This window comes from Ylistrum balloti, unplaced genomic scaffold (genome assembly GCF_031769215.1).
Source record: "Ylistrum balloti isolate Yb309-2 unplaced genomic scaffold, AGI_CSIRO_Ybal_v1 Utg369772, whole genome shotgun sequence".
NCBI lineage: Eukaryota > Metazoa > Mollusca > Bivalvia > Pectinida > Pectinidae > Ylistrum > Ylistrum balloti.
The window spans coordinates 211,303-230,690 of NW_026781965.1; the positions used below are offsets into that span (position 1 = coordinate 211,303).

General features: G+C 37.1%; 2 protein-coding genes across 3 annotated transcripts in view; one reads left to right on the top strand and one right to left on the bottom strand.

Annotated features, from left to right (window-relative positions):
* Positions 1-2,024, top strand: part of LOC132543837 (uncharacterized) — a 187,111-nt gene extending 185,087 nt beyond the window's left edge. For both annotated transcript variants that reach the window (XM_060207353.1, XM_060207352.1), the window contains exons 3-5: positions 305-371; positions 1,522-1,636; positions 1,872-2,024. In XM_060207353.1, coding sequence (XP_060063336.1) covers positions 305-371; positions 1,522-1,636; positions 1,872-1,934 — 245 coding nt within the window. In that variant the 3' untranslated portion in view covers positions 1,935-2,024. The remainder of the gene's footprint in view (positions 1-304; positions 372-1,521; positions 1,637-1,871) is intronic.
* A 1,928-nt stretch (positions 2,025-3,952) lies between these two features.
* LOC132543955 (protein KATNIP homolog) overlaps positions 3,953-19,388 on the bottom strand; it is a 38,963-nt gene continuing 23,527 nt past the window's right edge. Inside the window, exons 17-37 of the mRNA XM_060207513.1 lie at positions 18,291-18,449; positions 17,368-17,423; positions 17,101-17,236; positions 16,221-16,270; positions 15,760-15,912; positions 14,569-14,683; positions 14,260-14,404; positions 13,911-14,108; positions 13,566-13,703; positions 13,133-13,273; positions 12,695-12,818; positions 10,563-10,740; positions 10,220-10,385; positions 9,030-9,205; positions 8,603-8,664; positions 8,351-8,461; positions 7,737-7,876; positions 7,404-7,505; positions 7,129-7,289; positions 6,252-6,355; positions 3,953-5,755 (exon numbers count right to left, since the gene is read on the bottom strand). Of these exons, the coding sequence (XP_060063496.1) occupies positions 5,706-5,755; positions 6,252-6,355; positions 7,129-7,289; positions 7,404-7,505; positions 7,737-7,876; positions 8,351-8,461; positions 8,603-8,664; positions 9,030-9,205; positions 10,220-10,385; positions 10,563-10,740; positions 12,695-12,818; positions 13,133-13,273; positions 13,566-13,703; positions 13,911-14,108; positions 14,260-14,404; positions 14,569-14,683; positions 15,760-15,912; positions 16,221-16,270; positions 17,101-17,236; positions 17,368-17,423; positions 18,291-18,449 (2,665 nt within the window). The 3' untranslated portion in view covers positions 3,953-5,705. The remainder of the gene's footprint in view (positions 5,756-6,251; positions 6,356-7,128; positions 7,290-7,403; positions 7,506-7,736; positions 7,877-8,350; positions 8,462-8,602; positions 8,665-9,029; positions 9,206-10,219; positions 10,386-10,562; positions 10,741-12,694; positions 12,819-13,132; positions 13,274-13,565; positions 13,704-13,910; positions 14,109-14,259; positions 14,405-14,568; positions 14,684-15,759; positions 15,913-16,220; positions 16,271-17,100; positions 17,237-17,367; positions 17,424-18,290; positions 18,450-19,388) is intronic.

The window sequence follows — 19,388 nt, forward strand, 5'->3', positions numbered from 1 at the left end:
AACTCTTATGGTAAATTAAGAAGAGATTGTACATTGTTCTGCTATTGTATATCATTATTATCATATTAAAACTTACACATGTGAAAGGCATTTGGTATGGAAGTAAGTTTTTGTCACTTTCAAACATAAACAAAAACCTCTATATTTCAAACCCTTAGTTGAAAACTCACATGCTTTGTTGAAGGTATCCATAACTTGTAAGATATTCCTTGATCTATTCCATCTGAATCATATTTACTTTAATAATGCTTCTTGATGTACATACAGTCATTGGTAATATTTGACAATCTCTGTTTATTTGTAGCAAAGACAAGGCAGGTGATTTATACTCCGAAGTATGATGCTAGGTTTCCCAACCAGAACTCAAACAAGTGAGTATTCAGTTTGATTGACAAATCAATTTGAATAGAAAAAAATACTATTTTACATGTCGTGTAATACTGTAATGGGAAACGTACATCAAGTTAGCAAAAATTGTTAGTCCTAAAATGAAATGGATACTGCTAAGACCAAAGGGAACCTACATCTGAAATATAGGAAAGATACATCAAGCATTTCTCAAGAAAAAACAATAACAAACTTTCATCGTCCAAATCCAAGATAGCCTGCTTGTCTGCCATTTTCTTTTTCTGATCAGTCCCAAGACCAAAGAGGCACAATTTGGTACCAAGAGGAACCTACTTTTGAAATTTGAGAATGATCCATCCAATATTTCTCATGAAATAGAGATAACAAGAACTGTTTATGGATGATTGACCATGAATGTAGTGTAGGACGATTTGATCATCCACAATCATCAGATGGTTGGAAAAAAATTAACAAAATGTGGGCTGTTAGTAGTAGAGTGACAAAGATCATTGGGTTGTATCAATTTAATCTGCATCTCCTCTGGAATTATGTAAATATCAATCAAATTCAGCTGCAAGTGTTTCTGTGTGTAACGATTCAGAAATAGCTGGGTGGTATCAGAGATTTAATTGGATATATGGCTTTGTGTTACCGACACCCATTCATTTGATTCTAACCATTGAGCCTGAAACTTGTACTAAAATGTAGTCTAACGTAGATCTTATTGTGGGATATATATACAGGCAGAAGGATACAGATGCCACATCACTCTGTTTTTATGTCCCCAAACAAAGGGATGGGAGGGGGGCGTATTGTTTTTGCTCTGTTTCTTCTTATTAGTACATTACAAACTTATTTTTTTATTGGACAAAATGACCGTCCTACACAGATTAATATGGTGAAATTCATATATTGCTCAATTTTCATTGAGTTTCTTACCAACCTTACACTATGTACATCAATTATAACTGTGTTGGTGTTAGGAGGACATATGTAACGGTCCCCGTTACAATAAGTACTTGCTAAGTATAACATGCAGAGAAGTTAAGATTTGGGCTAAGTCTGTTGTCTGACTGCCGGTGATTCATTAGATTACCAGCAACTTGTTTGTAATTGCTGCAGAATGAGTCACTTTATTTTCTTTGTAAAAATTGAACTGGTGGTTGTTTGTAGGATGTGCTGGCAATACTATGTGGATTACCATCGCTGTGTAAGGAAAATGGGAGAAGAATATGATGGATGCATGTACTTCAAGCAGGCCTATACAAGCCTTTGCCCATCTGATTGGGTGAGTAGATTTCAGAAAGCCATATTGTGGGCTGTTAATTGTAGAGAAAATAAGTCTTTATTAGTGCTAGCTTGTAGATTATTACCTCACAACTAAGTTAGAGATAAGGTGTACTGATATTACTGTCTGTAATAAAATTGGATCCCTAGATGATTTCACTTGTTTATAATACAGGAGTGATAAATAGTAATATTGCTGTTCGAAATTTGAATTCTTGCTTTTCTTTCTGTTTCAGGTTGAAAGATGGGATGAACAACAGGAGAAAGGATTCTTTGCATGTCGTATCATGGATAAATAAACGGAATGTGTGTTAGATTTGGACATTGATTTTTGAATATTGTCAAGGTTCACTGATTGTAAACTTGTGTTACATTAAATATAAATAAAAGTCATCTTTTGGTTTTAACTTCACAACTTATACATTGAAGGAAGATAAAAAATGTCCTCCATTCGCAGACCTGGAAGGAACTTTATTGCAATAAGAACGAGTATAAAAAAAAGGGAAAAAAAACATTTACAGACATAGAAGGGACAGAACAAAAGCAAGTATATAGTAAAACAAAAGGCCAAATGGGCCTGCATTGCGAATCTTGTATTAAATGTTCATCAAAAATAGAATCAGTGTTTATCACAAATACGTAGAAATGTACACCATTGGCATTCAAAGTGGGAACATCCAATCAGCTTCAACTAATTTCCACAACAGACAGCTTCTAATACTCGACTGTAGACAGAGACAGTTATGACCTGGGTTATGGATAAATGTCATTTCATTTTTCCTCAAAATATGTCAGGCTTTGACCTATAAACATCTTTCCACCAAATATTGTGTTTCTTGGACTTTTAGTTTACCTGAAGAAATCTTTTACAGGTTTTGACCCTTGTGACCTAGAATATGGGTTAAGGTCATTTCTTGTTTGCACACTTTGTTGGGCTTCATCCCAGAGACCTATCGGCCAAATATCATGCATGTGAGTGTTTTGTTTTTTCAGAAGCTGTTTAAAGATTTAAAAATTCAAACCTTGTGACTTTGGAAAAAGGTCAAGGTCATTTTCTTTTCGCAAAATTTTATTGGGCTTAATCCTAGGAACCTATCAGCTATATACCATGTTTCTGTTCCATTAAGTTAGTCAAGTTTTTTTTTTCTGAAAACATTATTGGGCTTAATCCCTTGGAACCTATCCGCCAAATACCATGTTTCTGTGCCTTTTGTTTAGTCAAAGCAGTTGTTCAAAGTTTTGAATAAATTTGCCCCTTGTGACCTTGAAAATAGGTCAAGGATATTTCTTGTTGCAAAAAAATTATTGGACTTAATCCTAGGAACCAATTGGCTAAATACCATGCTTCTGTGCCTTTGGGTTAATCAGAAGTAGTTTTTGAAAGGGTTGAACAAATTTGACCCCTGTGATGTTGAACAAGGGTAAAGGTCATTTCATTATACAAATTTTAAAGGGCTTCACATATCCAAACAACCGACCAGCCAAATACCATGACATTTGGTTTGCTGGTTTTTGAAGAGAATTTATTTAAATGGAAAAGTTTACTTTTGACTGAGGGTGGCTGCCGAACACTCCTCCTTGGCATAAGCTCAGATGGACCTTCCGGCCAAGTGAGCTAAAAAACCTACTTGCAGACATAGGAGGGACATAACTTCAGTAAAAACGAGTATCAAAACATTTACAGTCATAGAAGGTACTTAACTGCAATACATTTACCGACACAGAAAGGACATAACTTACGTAAGAACAGGCGTATCAAATATAGAACAGGTGTTCAATTTGTTTGTGTGCTGTCAACATAGAGGATTCTTTACATAATTTGTATTAAAATCAGGAAGAACTACAGACTACTGTGGGCATAACCTATTTAAGATTGTATTTGTCATTTCCTGTTTGTGTATAGAATAGTGCAAAATTTATGATATACATCCACAAGGTATCTTTCAAATCAAAGAAGTATTCAGTTCTTAATTAACAAGCAATCCTCTTATGCACCTTTTGAATATGTTGCAGTCAAATTGAAGACTCACAGTAAGTCATTTAATGGCTGTTGATGTAAAATTCTACCAGTCCATTAAATATACCTTAATAAAATTTAGTCAATTTGATTGTTCCACTGCTAAGACACTCCTGTTCCATCCAATCATTGGTAGAGATTTCTATGTTGCTGTGCAGGCCTTTTTGTTGTGACATATCCAAAGGGTCTAGGGGATATACAGTGTATTCACAATGGAACTATTGAATTTGTAGTGCTGTTTACCATATAGTTTCAAAGAAATAGTACAAAGGAAAAGACAAGGAGACAATGACACCAATATTTATAACATATTTCCAATATTTATTGATGATTGCTGTATAACAGTAAAATACAGAGATAATGGATCTACACTACCGTGATGATAAGACATCTTATCCATGGTATATGGTTTTTCTATGAAGGCTCTTATTGTACACCAATACATCACGGGACGGACATCATATACCTGTAAAACCTAACAGTGGAATGTAACTTCATGACTTCTCCATAACAAATATATACCTTCCTACCTACATATAAGGCCAATCTAGAAAGCTCAAATTAAGATACCACCAATATTACTAATAAATAAAAGCAATTCAAATTCTTCTGTGTGTTATGAGATTGCATCCATTTTACATGAGCTTAAGTAGAATTTGATTAGTGAAAAAACAATAAAAGAATTAGACAAACATTTTTGACAAACTATAAAATCGAAACCATTTTTGGAAGCTTTACAATTAAACTCAAGTAAAATGATAAAATGCAGATTAGAAAGAATAGATTGTAATCATAAACTGTTTCTCTTCTTAACAAAATATTTATTGTTTACATTGCCATGATTGTTATTGAAAGTTTCATTAGAACAACATACTGCTAATTTTGTAGTTTTGACCAGACTAAGATCTCTATTTCCATGGAATCCAATCCACAGATTCAACAACTGTTATGGTTATTTTCAACTATATAAAATCTTTGCGGCATGACTCTCATACAAAACTTTTCATGTCGAACTCACAAAGTACAAAAAATCAACCCTCTCTTCTGGAGCCTCCAGGTTACACAATGCCATAACACCCACACGCACACATACACAACTTCATCCAGTGAGCAATAAATTAGTGTTGAACAATTTGGAGACAACCTCGCAAAAATAAATATCACAGAAGCAAGATTTTAATCATCATACTATGCAAGAACGTGTATAAACCTTGGACGGCATCAACATGTCTGACTTTAATGAAAGTCTAATATGAGTAGGGATGCTAAATTATGTTCATGTGTATAATATTTAACTTATTAGTGTTGAACTAATAGATATGATAGATCTTTTACTACAGGATCAAGTCCATTAAAATGGAAATATTGAGGATAAAGTTTTGTCTTTAATTCTCAACCAACAAATAAATACATCATTTAATTGATGTTCATGTTAATGTTTGATATGAGATCAGTTGTCATTTCAGCCTCCAGGCAAGTTTATTGGTCTTTATAAAATAGATATCACAAATGCAGTTTCACTGAGGCCTGGATGACAACTAACAATGAACAGCAGTGCCCTGTTCAGTAAGCTGAATGAAGCTGAATGACTGGAATATTACAGATACGTCAACACAAATCATCATAACTTCAGACCATAAGTTGGTTAAGATTCAGGTCACAACATCATGTTGGAAACCTGATGATAGTACACTGCTGAATGTGGAGTCTCTAACTATGGTTCCTTAGGAGATTTTTGATGCAGCCTTTTCTTTGACTTGCCATCTTTATTCTGAGCAGATATTCCTGTCACACGTGACACAAGAGTTTGATGTCTTTTCTATGACTTAACATCTTTATTCTGAGCACATTCCTGTCACATGTGTCACAGTTTTGTGCCTTGACAGTCATTTCTATGACTTCAGACATGGTTATATAATTAATGGCACAGTCTTCTATAGAACTTATGACAGTCTTTGCCCAAAGCTCTGTAAATTCATAGGTCTGCTGACAGTGTCTGATTAGAAGACATGCTACCAAATATGGATTTCTACCTACACAGCTACCCCTATAATCAGCGTCTCTTTTTGCCCTGCCCTGCCACGCTGGTCTTTGGTCGTAAATCTGAAGCAGTAACAGATATTACATGATAATTTTTGTTAATATGAACCTTATTACCAACAATAAATCACTTAATCTGTGACTAGCTCAAAATGAATAATTATTCAGTGCTTAACAACTTTTTCAGAATTATTGTTAAAAGGTGAACATTTCACTTTTTTTAGCTAAAGGGTTTTTGTCAAAATTTTGGATTTTGTTAAATTCTAACTATTGCTGAAGAACATTTTGACGTCCCAGCCTCGTTCCACATTCCAAATATGCATGTATATTACCAGACTAAGCTAAAGGGGAGAGAAGTAGCCTTCATGGTCATCTGTCCTAAGAGAGACAGGATATTGTTGATTACATACATCATTGCATCATTTTAGACTACAATATCAAAATATGGAAAATTGTGACAAAACCCCTATAAAACTGGATATGGAACATGACGGTAACAAGGGTATAAATGACTATGGAATAATAGATCTACCATAACCTTCAAGAACAACATGCTAACCTTGATTGACTGGTTTGCCCGCCTGAGCTTTCTTTGGGTCATTATAATGACTGACCACCATCTTGTCATTGGTCAGCTGTATATCCTGGTCTACAGCCTGGTTACTACAACACACAACACAAAGCGATCATGTTCCATCCTCTAAAACTTAAGTCTCATTCATTCACAGGTGAATGATAGTATGAATGGGTCTACTTACCAGAGGTGTTTTGTGACGTTTGTACAAGTATGAGACTAAGTTTCTAAATTATGTGATCAGAGCCTAGTTCCCTGATTAAGGTGTGTTTAGGGCCTATTTCCCTGATTATGGTGTGTTTAGGGCCTAGTTCCCTGATTAAGGTGTGTTTATTGCCTAGTTCCCTGATTAAGGTGTGTTTAGGGCCTAGTTCCCTGATTAAGGTGTGTTTAGGGCCTAGTTCCCTGATTATGGTGTGTTTATGGTCTAGTTCCCTGATTAAGGTATGTTTATTGCCTAGTTCCCTGATTAAGGTGTGTTTAGGGCCTAGTTCCCTGATTAAGGTGTGTTTATTGCCTAGTTCCCTGATTAAGGTGTGTTTAGGGCCTAGTTCCCTGATTAAGGTGTGTTTAGGGTCTAGTTCCCTGATTAAGGTGTGTTTAGGGATTAAGGTGTGTTTAGGGCCTAGTTCCCTGATTAAGGTGTGTTTAGGGCCTAGTTCCCTGATTATGGTGTGTTTATGGTCTAGTTCCCAGATAAAGGTGTGTTTATGGTCTAGTTCCCAGATAAAGGTGTGTTTATTGCCTAGTTCCCTGATTATGGTGTGTTTAGGGCATAGTTCCCTAGTTATGGTGTATTTGTGACCTAGTTATCAGATAACACCTCTTTTGGGACTTAATTTCCAGTATGGGACATAGTTACCTGATGATAGTGTGTTTCTCACGCTGAAGAATCTCCTTGTTCTGTGTGAAAACAATGGTGTGATGTCTTTGAGGACCCTCCATGTTGGGCAGAATCCCTCGAGCTCCTGTTGTGACCATGTGTAACATCCCATTATACACCAGCAGGTCATCCACCAATAACTGTCGACAGAAAGAGAATAACTCTAGTTCTATGATGTTTTATGTTTTTAATGGGATCTAATGAGATCTGCTCTATCTGATATGAACTGTTCAAGACTATCATGATAGACTTACAGCTAGGTCCTTTGCACCTCTTTGTGGAGTCTTGCTGTAGTTCCAGATCTTTATCATAGATACTGTTGTTGGTTGGTCAAATATCACATACACTCTGTTCACCTGAAGCACAAAAAATACACTTCTAGGATCACATACAACATAGTCTGTAGACCTTACAAAAGTCATGATAGTTAAAGGGAATTATTCTCTTTTAACATTCTGTTAATATAATGATAAACCATGACTGGAAATTAAACTACAATACATTGAATCAAGTATGAAATAATAATGTTTATAAAGAATTTTTGGAATCATCAATATATAAAACTTGACAGACTGTGACATACGTACCATGGAAGGCAGCACTGGAGCAAGCCACATATGACTTCCGTCTGATGTATCTTGGACACCATCGATAAGTTTGTCAGGGGTCCTTGCGTCATTGTTCTTGTCATTTAGCACGTTAACACTGTCAGGATAAGCTGATATGTCTGAAAATTAATAAAATACAATTTAATATGCAATTTGTCATAAAGAACTAAAAAAAGGACATAAAATTTTCAGTGCTGTCTTACACAGGGAAATATTATCAACATATTTATACTATGTTTTGTTCTTACAGGTACATAAATAACATTTGGAATGAAAACTAAAGAAGTGTTATGCAATGGGAGTCTTCCAATTTTTGTAAGTATCATAAAGTGATGCGGGTTCTTTGTATGATACCAATGCACTTCACTTAATACTGAAAGGATCATGTTGGCCGAGTAGTTAAGGTGTCTGACTGTCTTCATCACTAGTTCTCCACCTCTGCGTCGCAGGTTCAAGGTCAACACGGGGCAGTGGCCAGGCAGGTGGTTTTTTTCCAGGAACTTTGGTTTTCCCAACCAGGAACATTAAATGGCCCTATAGGACATATAGCAACATAATGCTGAACATAGATTTTTACTAGTAATAGGACATACTTGTCTCAGTGAGCTGAATTTGATTTAAGGCAGCATCGTAAAACTCTATCCCATTCAGCCCAATGTAGTATGGATCACCCCACGTGGACATCAACTGTAACTGGTATATGACTAATACACAAGTCAAGGTAAATATCACACTCTAGTTCAAAGTCAACAAAGCTATGTACTGCTAGATGATAGGGTTTGAAAACAATGTTAGCCTCTGACATACTCTAAAGATGTTTACAACAAGTGTGAGTAAAAGGATACAGCCACATGGCATCTGTACCGCTTCATATTCTTGTCCAGAGTCATCCTCACTGACAGAAGATCTATAATACAAGATGTCGGTAGTTACAATAGATAGTACTATTATAGTACTCTCTGTTATCAGAAATATAATGTTGATGCCGAGTTGAAATTGGATATTCTTATACACTTCTTTATAGTATTATAAGAATTATACAGGATTCCTTCAATTCATGCCTTTCATGTTCTAGTAAATTTTGTTGAAATTTTCAGTATCAGCAGTTTCAAAACTATATCAAAATGTATTTTTGAATTGCAAAGAAATCTTGTGCAGTTAATAAGTGTGTAAAATATGATAATTTCTATGTGATAAATATTTCCACTTCACAGTTTTCAATGACAATATCTCATATTATTGTACCATGTGGTAGTATTGTACCCTACTCACCTCATGGCACCAGAGCCAGATTTAACCTGGTGAGGTATGGATGCTGGTTTCTCCTGGGGAGCGAAACTGATCTCCTGGGCAAAGTCAAAATGACATACCCCTGGTCCTTTGCGTATGAGGTAACCATCCCTAGGAGATATCTTCTTTCCATCTATTGATACATGGACAGTCTTGGCCTGAAATAAAAGCATTATTTAAGTAAAGTAAATGTAAACCAGTAAATATTTCTTCTGTTGATAACAAGGTAGGCTACTAGCTACAGTGTATATCAACCAGGTCAGAGAAACTGTATACTGACAACTGTATATATCAACCTGGTTAGAGAAACTGTACACTGACAACTGTATATATCAACCAGGTTAGAGAAACTGTTTACCAACAACTGTATATATCAACCAGGTTAGAGAAACTGTATAATGACAACTGTATATATCAACCAGGTTAGAGAAACTGTATACTGACAACTGTATATATCAACCAGGTTAGAGAAACTGTATAGTGACAACTGTATATATCAACCAGGTTAGAGAAACTGTACACTGACAAGTGTATATATCAACCAGGTCAGAGAAACTGTATACTGACAACTGTATATATCAACCTGGTTAGAGAAACTATATACTGACATCTGTATATATCAACCTGGTTAGAGAAACTGTACACTGACAACTGTATATATATACCAGGTTAGAGAAACTGTATACTGACAACTGTATATATCAACAAGGTTAGAGAAACTGTATACTGACAACTGTATTTATCAACCAGGTTAGAGAAACTGTATACTGACAACTGTATATATCAACCAGGTCAGAGAAATTGTACACTGACAACTGTATATATCAACAAGGTTAGAGAAACTGTACACTGACAACTGTATATATCAACCAGGTTAGAGAAATTGTACACTGACAACTGTATATATCAACCAGGTTAGAGAAATTGTACACTGACAACTGTATATATCAACCAGGTTAGAGAAACTGTATACTGAAAACTGTATATATCAACCAGGTTAGAGAAACTGTATACTAACAACTGTACATATCAACCAGGTCATAGAAACGGTCTACCGACAACTGTGTATATTGACAGGTCAGAAAAACTCTGACAACTGTAAATTTCCATGGAAAATGAATACAATATATTATGTATTTTCTGTATGTTTGTTGACCAGTGTGTATACAGACCCCACGATATGTATCCTCTGCACTTTTGTTGTAGTTCCATACTCTCAGCCCTGCCACTAATACTGTCTGGCCAAAGTCTATTGTGAGGCTGTGATTTTTTCCTTCCGTAAATGGCACAAGCCACATGTGTTCATCAGACATTGTTACATTGGTACCATCTATAACCCTGTAACAACACATATAAAATACACAAGTTTTAAACAACACACAACTGAATACAATAAAACTTTTATTCACTTAATGTTCCATGGCTACTACTTTTCAGAAGAATTACAAAGAAATGCTTATTCACTGTCTAAACCAAACTTTGCTTCAAAGAAACTGAAGGACATGAAACGCTTACTTATCCAATGTGCGGTCATCCCTTTCATGACCTGGAAGTGAATGTAAATCCATTGGATTAGCAGTGAGCATGCTCAATTTGAGAGGAAGTGCTTCTCCATCTTTTCCAACAACCTCAAGACTAGTGAGACCCATGTAATGAAGGTCACCCCATGTTTCTGTGAAATTTAGCTCCAAACCTGAAGAAAATTAAAACGGGTAAGTATAGTGTACTTAAGTAATATCTATTTAACTAATATAACGAGTTCATTTATCACATGATTACCCTAATCTCGGTGAAATAATACCCAATGAATGAATTTCCGTTGACACATGTGTAATATGACCGAGTAGAGCTTTGATTGGCTGAGGGTTTCCATTGTTTGAAGTGCAACATCATACCTACATGGTAACATATGTGTTGCAATGTCACCAAAAATAGATATGTAGTAGGAATATCACCAGGTATTCATTCACAAAGAACATTGCCTTTATGTAAATACATGTGAAAATATCAAAGTTATGTAATAATCAGAGTCTTACATTCATTTCTATGTATAACGAGATATAAGAAATAAGTGACTACTTTTTAATTATACCTCGTCAGTGGTTTAGGATAAATGATAAAATCTAAGACTTATTTAATCAATCTCATACAAATAAAAATATTTAAGATCCTTTACATAGAAAGCAAGAACATCACAAATAACAATCAGGTCTGATACCCTAGTTTTCCATCTCGTCTATCCTTAATCCCCTGGATACTGTACACCATAAGGCCCCCTCCCCAGTGACACTTACATCTCCCCCTGAACACAATAAGGTCTCCCTCCCCAGTGATACTTACATCTCCCCCTGAACACAATAAGGTCTATCCCAGTGACACTTACATCTCCCCCTGAACACAATAAGGTCTATCCCCAGTGACACTTACATCTCCCCCTGAACACAATAAGGTCTCCCTCCCCAGTGATACTTACATCTCCCCCTGAACACAATAAGGTCTCCCTCCCCAGTGATACTTACATCTCCCCCTGAACACAATAAGGTCTCTCCCCAGTGACACTTACATCTCCCCCTGAACACAATAAGGTCTATCCCCAGTGACACTTACATCTCCCCCTAAACACAATAAGGTCTCCCTCCCAAGTGATACTTACATCTCCCCCTGAACACAATAAGGTCTCCCTCCCCAGTGATACTTAAATCTCCCCTGTACACCATAAGGCCCCCTCCCCAGTGATACTTACATCTCAGTCTGAACACATTAAGGTCTCTCTCCCCAGTGATACTTACATCTCCCCCTGAACACAATAAGGTCTCCCTCCCCAGTGATACTTAAATCTCCCCTGTACACCATAAGGCCCCCTCCCCAGTGATACTTACATCTCAGTCTGAACACATTAAGGTACCCCTCTCTGCTGACAAATCTCCTAAACACAATAAGGTCTCTCCCCAGTGACACTGACATCTCCCCCTGAACACAATCAAGGTCTCTCCCCAGTGACACTTACATCTCCCCCTGAACACAATAAGGTCTCTCCCCAGTGACACTTACATCTCCCCCTGAACACAATAAGGTCTCTCCCCAGTGACACTTACATCTCCCCCTGAACACAATAAGGTCTCCCTCCCTAGTGATACTTACATCTCCCCCTAAACACAATAAGGTCTCCCTCCACAGTGATACTTACATCTCCCCATGAACACAATAAGGTCTCCCTCCCCAGTGATACTTACATCTCCCCCTGAACACAATAAGGTCTCCCTCCCCAGTGATACTTACATCTCCCCCTAAACACAATAAGGTCTCCCTCCCCAGTGATACTTACATCTCCCCCTAAACACAATAAGGTCTCCCTCCCCAGTGATATTTACATCTCCCCCTAAACACAATAAGGTCTCCCTCCCCAGTGATACTTACATCTCCCCCTGAACACAATAAGTTCTCCGTCCCCAGTGATACTTACATCTCCCCCTGAACACAATAAGGTCTCCCTCCCCAGTGATACTTACATCTCCCCCTGAACACAATAAGTTCTCCCTCCCCAGTGATACTTACATCTCCCCCTGAACACAATAAGGTCTCCCTCCCCAGTGATACTTACATCTCCCCCTGAACACAATAAGGTCTCCCTCCCCAGTGATACTTACATCTCCCCCTGAACACAATAAGGTCTCCCTCCCCAGTGATACTGGTGGCAGGACGTGGCAGAGAGTCAGCTTCCTTTTGTGCCTTTGACTTTACATTACCACAGGCTCTGGTGAAAGGCCGAGACTGTAATACAACAAAGTCAGGATAGGTTAACCATGGATAGCTATATATACATTGGCCAGTGAACAGGACCAGGAAAGAGTGATATCATGTTTGATGGTCATAATTAAATAATAGATAGATACAGAACAGTATAGAGTGGACCGCAACAGTTCCATATTTTTGGGGTTATAAGCCGCACTGGCATATAAGTTGCAGAGTCGATTTTTCCATTGCAAAACTACATTTTTTATCAAAATTGACATTACTTTATTACCAGAATGATATGGCCAATTAGTACTTATTGCTATATGATCAGATAGTTATAGCCAACTTACATCATCACCCTCGTCATCTGTGTCAGGACGTTCAAAAGCCACATCATATAATTCATCGTCACTAAACATGTCACCTTCATAAGCATCATCGTTTTTAGATATGGCCTCCAGAGTATGTTCATCCATTGTAAACAGGAATGTCTGTAAAGTTCACAGAAGATTATAGATGACTGCACTTAATCAACAAAGACTAGGTATAAAAGAAAATCTTAAAAAGTATAGTGAACAATTGTTTATAACAAAAAATCAAAGAGTCATGCTGGCATTGCCAAAACACTTTAATACATGACTTCAACTTCATTCTCTTCATTTACTTTAATGAGCCTCTAAAACTGACATTGTATCAAGTAAAATATAAGGTTGAGAAGTATATAACTTTTTTTTGTATCTCTTCTGTGACCCACACTACTTACATCCCATCCACAATACTTACATCCCCAAAAGCTTCTGTTCCCCCCTCTATGCCTCCACAAGCTCTCGCTATTTCGCCTTTGAAGATTGGGACATTGTCCAATGTGATTACTGCATCTTTAACACCACGATATGAATGAATCCTGGACTTGTTATAATTCTGAAATAAGAGTTAAAGCAATCAGCATAATCCAATCCAGAGTAGGAAGGAATCAAACCATTTGATAATTGATCATTCTTGTCTATTTTTAGTGATAATAGTAAAGTTTTATCAACTGATGATTTGATTATTGAAATTAAAATCTGGTGTCTTGACTATCAAATATCATAAAATTTATTTGTTTTTCTTCTGCTAAGAAGTACTTACCCATATCCTCATCAGTGCCACCTTACAAGGTTTCTCAAATGTAAGGTACACTAAGTGTTTTTTTGCACGGTTAAATGGAGCTAGCCACATGTGGACATCGTCACGTGTACGGTTAACACCATCAATAAGGTTGCTTACTACACGAGGATCTTTGTTATACTCGGGAAGGATATTGATGTCCAAGGGGTCAGCTGTAATCTGTAATTATCATAGTTTACATATAATGTAAATGGGTAGAAAATGATACTACAAAGAAAGGGTTGATAAACTTTCTCGATTGTCAATATTAATTACATTATGATATGGTATCATGTCCATAGCCAACTATTTGTGACATGTCTAAACTGACCTTTGAAATGACAACTGGATCCCCTGTACTGGAGAAGACCTCTATTCCTGTTAAACCAACATAGTGATTGTCTCCCCATGTGGATCGAATGTCAATCACCAGATCTTTACCATAAGGCAGCTCAGGAATGACGAAATCTTCATCTCTGTAACAAGTATGTGGTTCCTTTTCTATATCAGTGTACACAATATGTATCCAACACGGAAATATTGAGCCATTGACAGTAAAATAGAGATAGTAAAGAAAGAAAAAGATGTAATATTGTAACTAATTGTGTCTAATTCTACAACAGTTTGCTATGCTACTCACTCAAAAGATATATCCTCAGTTACAGGCACTTTAGTGACAGTCTCTCCCTCCTCCTCCTCAGCGATGGTGGGCTGGGGTTTTCCCAGTGGCTTCAGATACTCGTCCAGGGCATCATCTATAAGACAAGGTGACAAGGTAAAGTGTGTACAGTTTATAGTCATTGTAAGGCTTTGGCTAGCAACATCCCTCTACAATAAAATGAAATTTTATACACACACAACTATCAGGAAACCGTTAAGGGATATAGCTCCTCAGAGAGAGTTTAAAAAAACACACACAGAAGGAAATGTTAATTGTTTGAAAGATAAAGAGGCACTTATTTGGAAAAAACTTCACACATTTTGTTCTGAAATTTATAATAGGAGCAAAACTACAAGAAAAGTTAATTGTAAAGAAACATCAAGAAAATACCAACATGGCAACATTATCATAATTAAAAATCAAATTTCATAAAACTAGGTCAAAATATGAACAAAAGAAAGATTTACATGGAGACTCCTATAAAAGTACAAGGAGAATAAGACAAGGTGTTCCAGAAGAGTAAGCGTCTTCTGCTTCATCGACGAGACCACCATGTAAACCTTGCTGGATCCAAGTAAGTGATGTCACATTCTCAAATGATAACAAGGTATACAACAACTGAACCAGCATATAAACTAACTAGCATCAAATAAGTCCAGCTTCAGGTCACACAAAAAGATAGAATACTTTTGTAAGTATATTTATGGAATATGTAAGATATTTATGGAAACTTGGCCCACTCCTAAAATTGATGTAGTGCTGTTCCTATCTTCTAGGTCAACCCAACTACCGAAACTCTCATCATCATATAATTACTATATCTCATGTTCATATCTGGACAAAGAATCAATACAAAATCAACAGTGACCATGACCTTCAACTGAAGCCCTTGAAACTGTATGATGTTTTTCCTCTGTTGTGGAAACCCACCTACAAAGTCAATAATTCATTATAACTATAACTTTAGGATAGAGAAACATCACCTTCATCACCATGTCCACTACCAACAGGATTCTTCAGTTCTTTGAGGCAACCTAAAAATCATTTCTGACTTGGTGATCTCATTTGTTCTAAAGTTGGTAATCAAGCAGTGCAGACAGACACATGGGGTATATTGAATTACTCTGAGTTTCCCATTTTTATGATGATGAATTTCTGAGTGACACCCACCATCCAAATCCATAGATATGCGGCCCTTCTGATGCCTGTCAAACATGTTAAGTGATCCCCAAGACTCCTCCAGGTTTTTCTTCTGTGATTCACGCCACTTGGCTCTGTTCTGCTGTATCTTCTGCATGGGCGTGGAGTTTTTTATTTCTCCTTCTGAAAACATAACAGATTTTCAATTGCTAGAGTAAATATTACAGAAATGACAAATCAGACCAACAATTAGGTGGTCAGGTGATTAATGATAACACACTAGACAAACTAGGTTCAATTCCCTGATGGGATGTGACAAGGTATAGGATAACCTTCCTGATCTTGTGGGTTTACCCTGCATACTCAAGTTTTCTCCCATAACATGACCCCTCCTGCACTTCCATCTGGACCAATAAGAGTGATTGATATAAGATGAAATAACATGTAATTTTTATAAAATAGATTAAATTCATGTGTAGAGAAGTACTTACCTTTGGTAGGTGGCTTGTCTTCATTGAACACTGTTTTTAGTTCTTTTTTCCTGAAAAGTATATCATTTCAAGAATGTTACAACTAATACAACATAATTACATATATCTTATAAAGTGTAGATTTCAGATTGTCAATTTTTTCACTGATATCATACATGTACCCTAGGTACTGCTTTAATGGAAAACACGAGGCCCATGGACCTTAACAGTCTTCTGACTACAAAAACTTTCAGCAGGGATAAAGGTTCTTCTTTCTACTTTGAATGAAATCTTACTAAAAAGCCATGATGCAGATGGTAGTTTTGATGAGGAGTAGGTAACTGTAACAAGTGTTACCTATCTTTTGACACTAAAGTTGGAGCTCAATCTAACTTGTGAAACTTGAGAAGAAGTTTGAAATAATTGTTGCACTGGAAAACCATGATTGTGCAATTAAGTTTTAAAATGGCCTCCCTGGCTGCCGTATCAAAGTTTTGACAAGGTCGAAAAATAACAAAACTTTGCTGGCTACCTTTCCTTAATATTCTATTCCCACCAATTTTTAGCTCAATGGCACCAGTGGCACTGGAGAAGAAGTTTAAAATATGTTTTTCAAGATGGCGGCCATCTTGGATTTCAGATTTACCCTAAAAATAATAACACTTGGTCAGGACCATCTCAGGATCATTTCATGCAAGTTTGAGCTCAATCCCACTGGTAAAACTTGAGAAGTTTAAAAATATCAAAAGTTTACACATGGCAGATGTTGCACAGTGAAAGACGACAGACAAAGCAAGATGGCTATAGGTCATTATGACCCTTCTGGTCAGTTGACCTAAAAATATCAGTACAATGATAAAATGATGAAATATTCATAAACTACTGAAGGTAATGTACTCACTCAGGCCACAAAGCCATTTCTTCCTCTATCAGCTGGTCAACAGTCTCTTTGGAATCCTCTACCGGGGCAGCCTCTGTCATGTTTACAGGTTTTGGCTCGGATACAATCTGACTTGCTACTGGATTCTCAAATGCCCCTTTTCAAACCAAAAATGACATTTTTATAATGTTTCAAATCTGTTCAAGGATACAAATTTCATTTTAAGGAAATTAGTCAATATTTTGATTCAAAGCTTTCATTTGAAAAAAATTTATGTTGCATGCATACCTGCAACATCTTCTGCTTTCAGCCATTTTGGAATGTCCTTTTTCCTTTTCTGGTCTCTGAAGATAAAACAGTACTTATTAGTATTAACAGTAACTAATCCATCCACAAAAGACTGGTTCAAAGTGGGGATGAGGATTTCCTTTGGTTCAGAGTAGGTTTGAGCCTTAGTCCTAGTTCAGACCGGTGTTAAGCATTAAATCTGGTTCAGAGTAGGGCCAAGTCTAACATTTAGGTCAGAGAAGGGTTGAGTCTTACTCATAGTTCTGTAGAATGGGACCAAAGCCTATCATCGAGGACAGAGAAGGGTCAAGTCTTACCTCTCCTTCTGTAGAACAGGACCAAAAGTTACATCTAGGTCAGAGACGGGTTAAGTCATACCACGTCTAACATCTAAGTCAGAGAGGGTTAAAGTCATACCTCTGGTTCAGAACAGGACCAAGTCTAGTTCAAGCAGACTAGCTTGAGGTTTAGAACAGAACAAAGTTTAACATCTATGTCAGAGCAGGTCAAGACTTACCTCTGGTTCAGGACAGGGTCGGGACTTACCTCTAGTTTAGAGCAGGGTCAGGACCTACCTCTGGTTCAGGGCAGGGTCAGGACCTACCTCTGGTTCAGGGCAGGGTCAGGACCTACCTCTGGTTCAGGGCAGGGTCAGGACTTACCTCTGGTTCAGGGCAGGGTCAGGACTTACCTCTGGTTCAGGGCAGGGTCAGGACTTACCTCTGGTTCAGGGCAGGGTCAGGACTTACCTCTGGTTCAGAGCAGGGTCAGGACTTATCTCTGGTTTAGGGCAGGGTCAAGACTTACCTCTAATTCAGGGCAGGGTCAGGTCTTACTTCTAGTTCAGGGCAGGGTCAGGACTTACCTCTAGTTCAGGGCTGGGTCAGGTCTTACCTCTGGTTCAGGGCAGGGTCAGGACTTACCTCTGGTTCATCTGCTTCAGCTGCTGTATCATAGACGTGTCCCCTTGACTCTGTGAAACTGAGTCATGAACAGACACCTCAACACGCTGCTCTTCAGACTGTGAAATAGGTGGCCTGTCTTCCGACTTCTTCCCTGGACGTGGGGGACGCTGGTCTGTACTGTAATCATTGAACAAGTTTACACTAGTGATACTATGGTATGTGTGTTTACTTCCTATCACAAATAATTAATTACATGTGACAATGAAGAATAAAACTTTATATTATCCTTATGATACAAATCTAATGATGTTCCAGTTAAAAAAATTAGCCAGATGAATTTAGAGATTTAATCTGTAGCAAAAACCCTACACACCTCTTCTAGTAAAAGTCCATAGCTTTTGTAACCAAATCTATTTGATATTCTAAATAAAAAATAAATCCAAATTTTCCAATTTACTGAGAGAGATTGGATGTATTCATATATTCTAATCAAATGGTCAATGACTACATACAGGTGTTTATCAAGCAACTTACCTGTACAGCAACTGACCTTGACTGGTCACTACCTCATCAGTGACTTACCTTCTAAGCTGACTGACCACTAATGTGCATGTAAATTTTTAATGAATTCTGCCATTTCTAATCAATCTTTAGATTGTGAATTATTAATTTTAATGACATACTATCAGAAAAATCTATACACTAACACTGTACTTATATTCGGGTACTTAGCTTTGCACCTGTATACAATAGACAGTCATTACATACCTATTATTTCATCAATAATTCACACATCATCCAATATTCCAGATTACAGGTTCACCAACCATGTATAAGGTGTATGTAGAAACAGCCTAAGAATGTATACTATATAAACATATTAATGATCAGAGCATCAGAGATCTTAGCTATGTCACACATCAAATGAACTAGTCTCATCCTTATTGGTGGCCAGGTAAAAGTAAACAACATCATAGCTATGTCATTGGCTGACCGATCTCTGACTTATTAACATTCTGACCAGTATCACTCACTGACCCCTGACCTCCCACGGTTACACTAACCAGTATCATACCTACCTATCATTGACTTACCACCTACCTCCCACTGTTACAC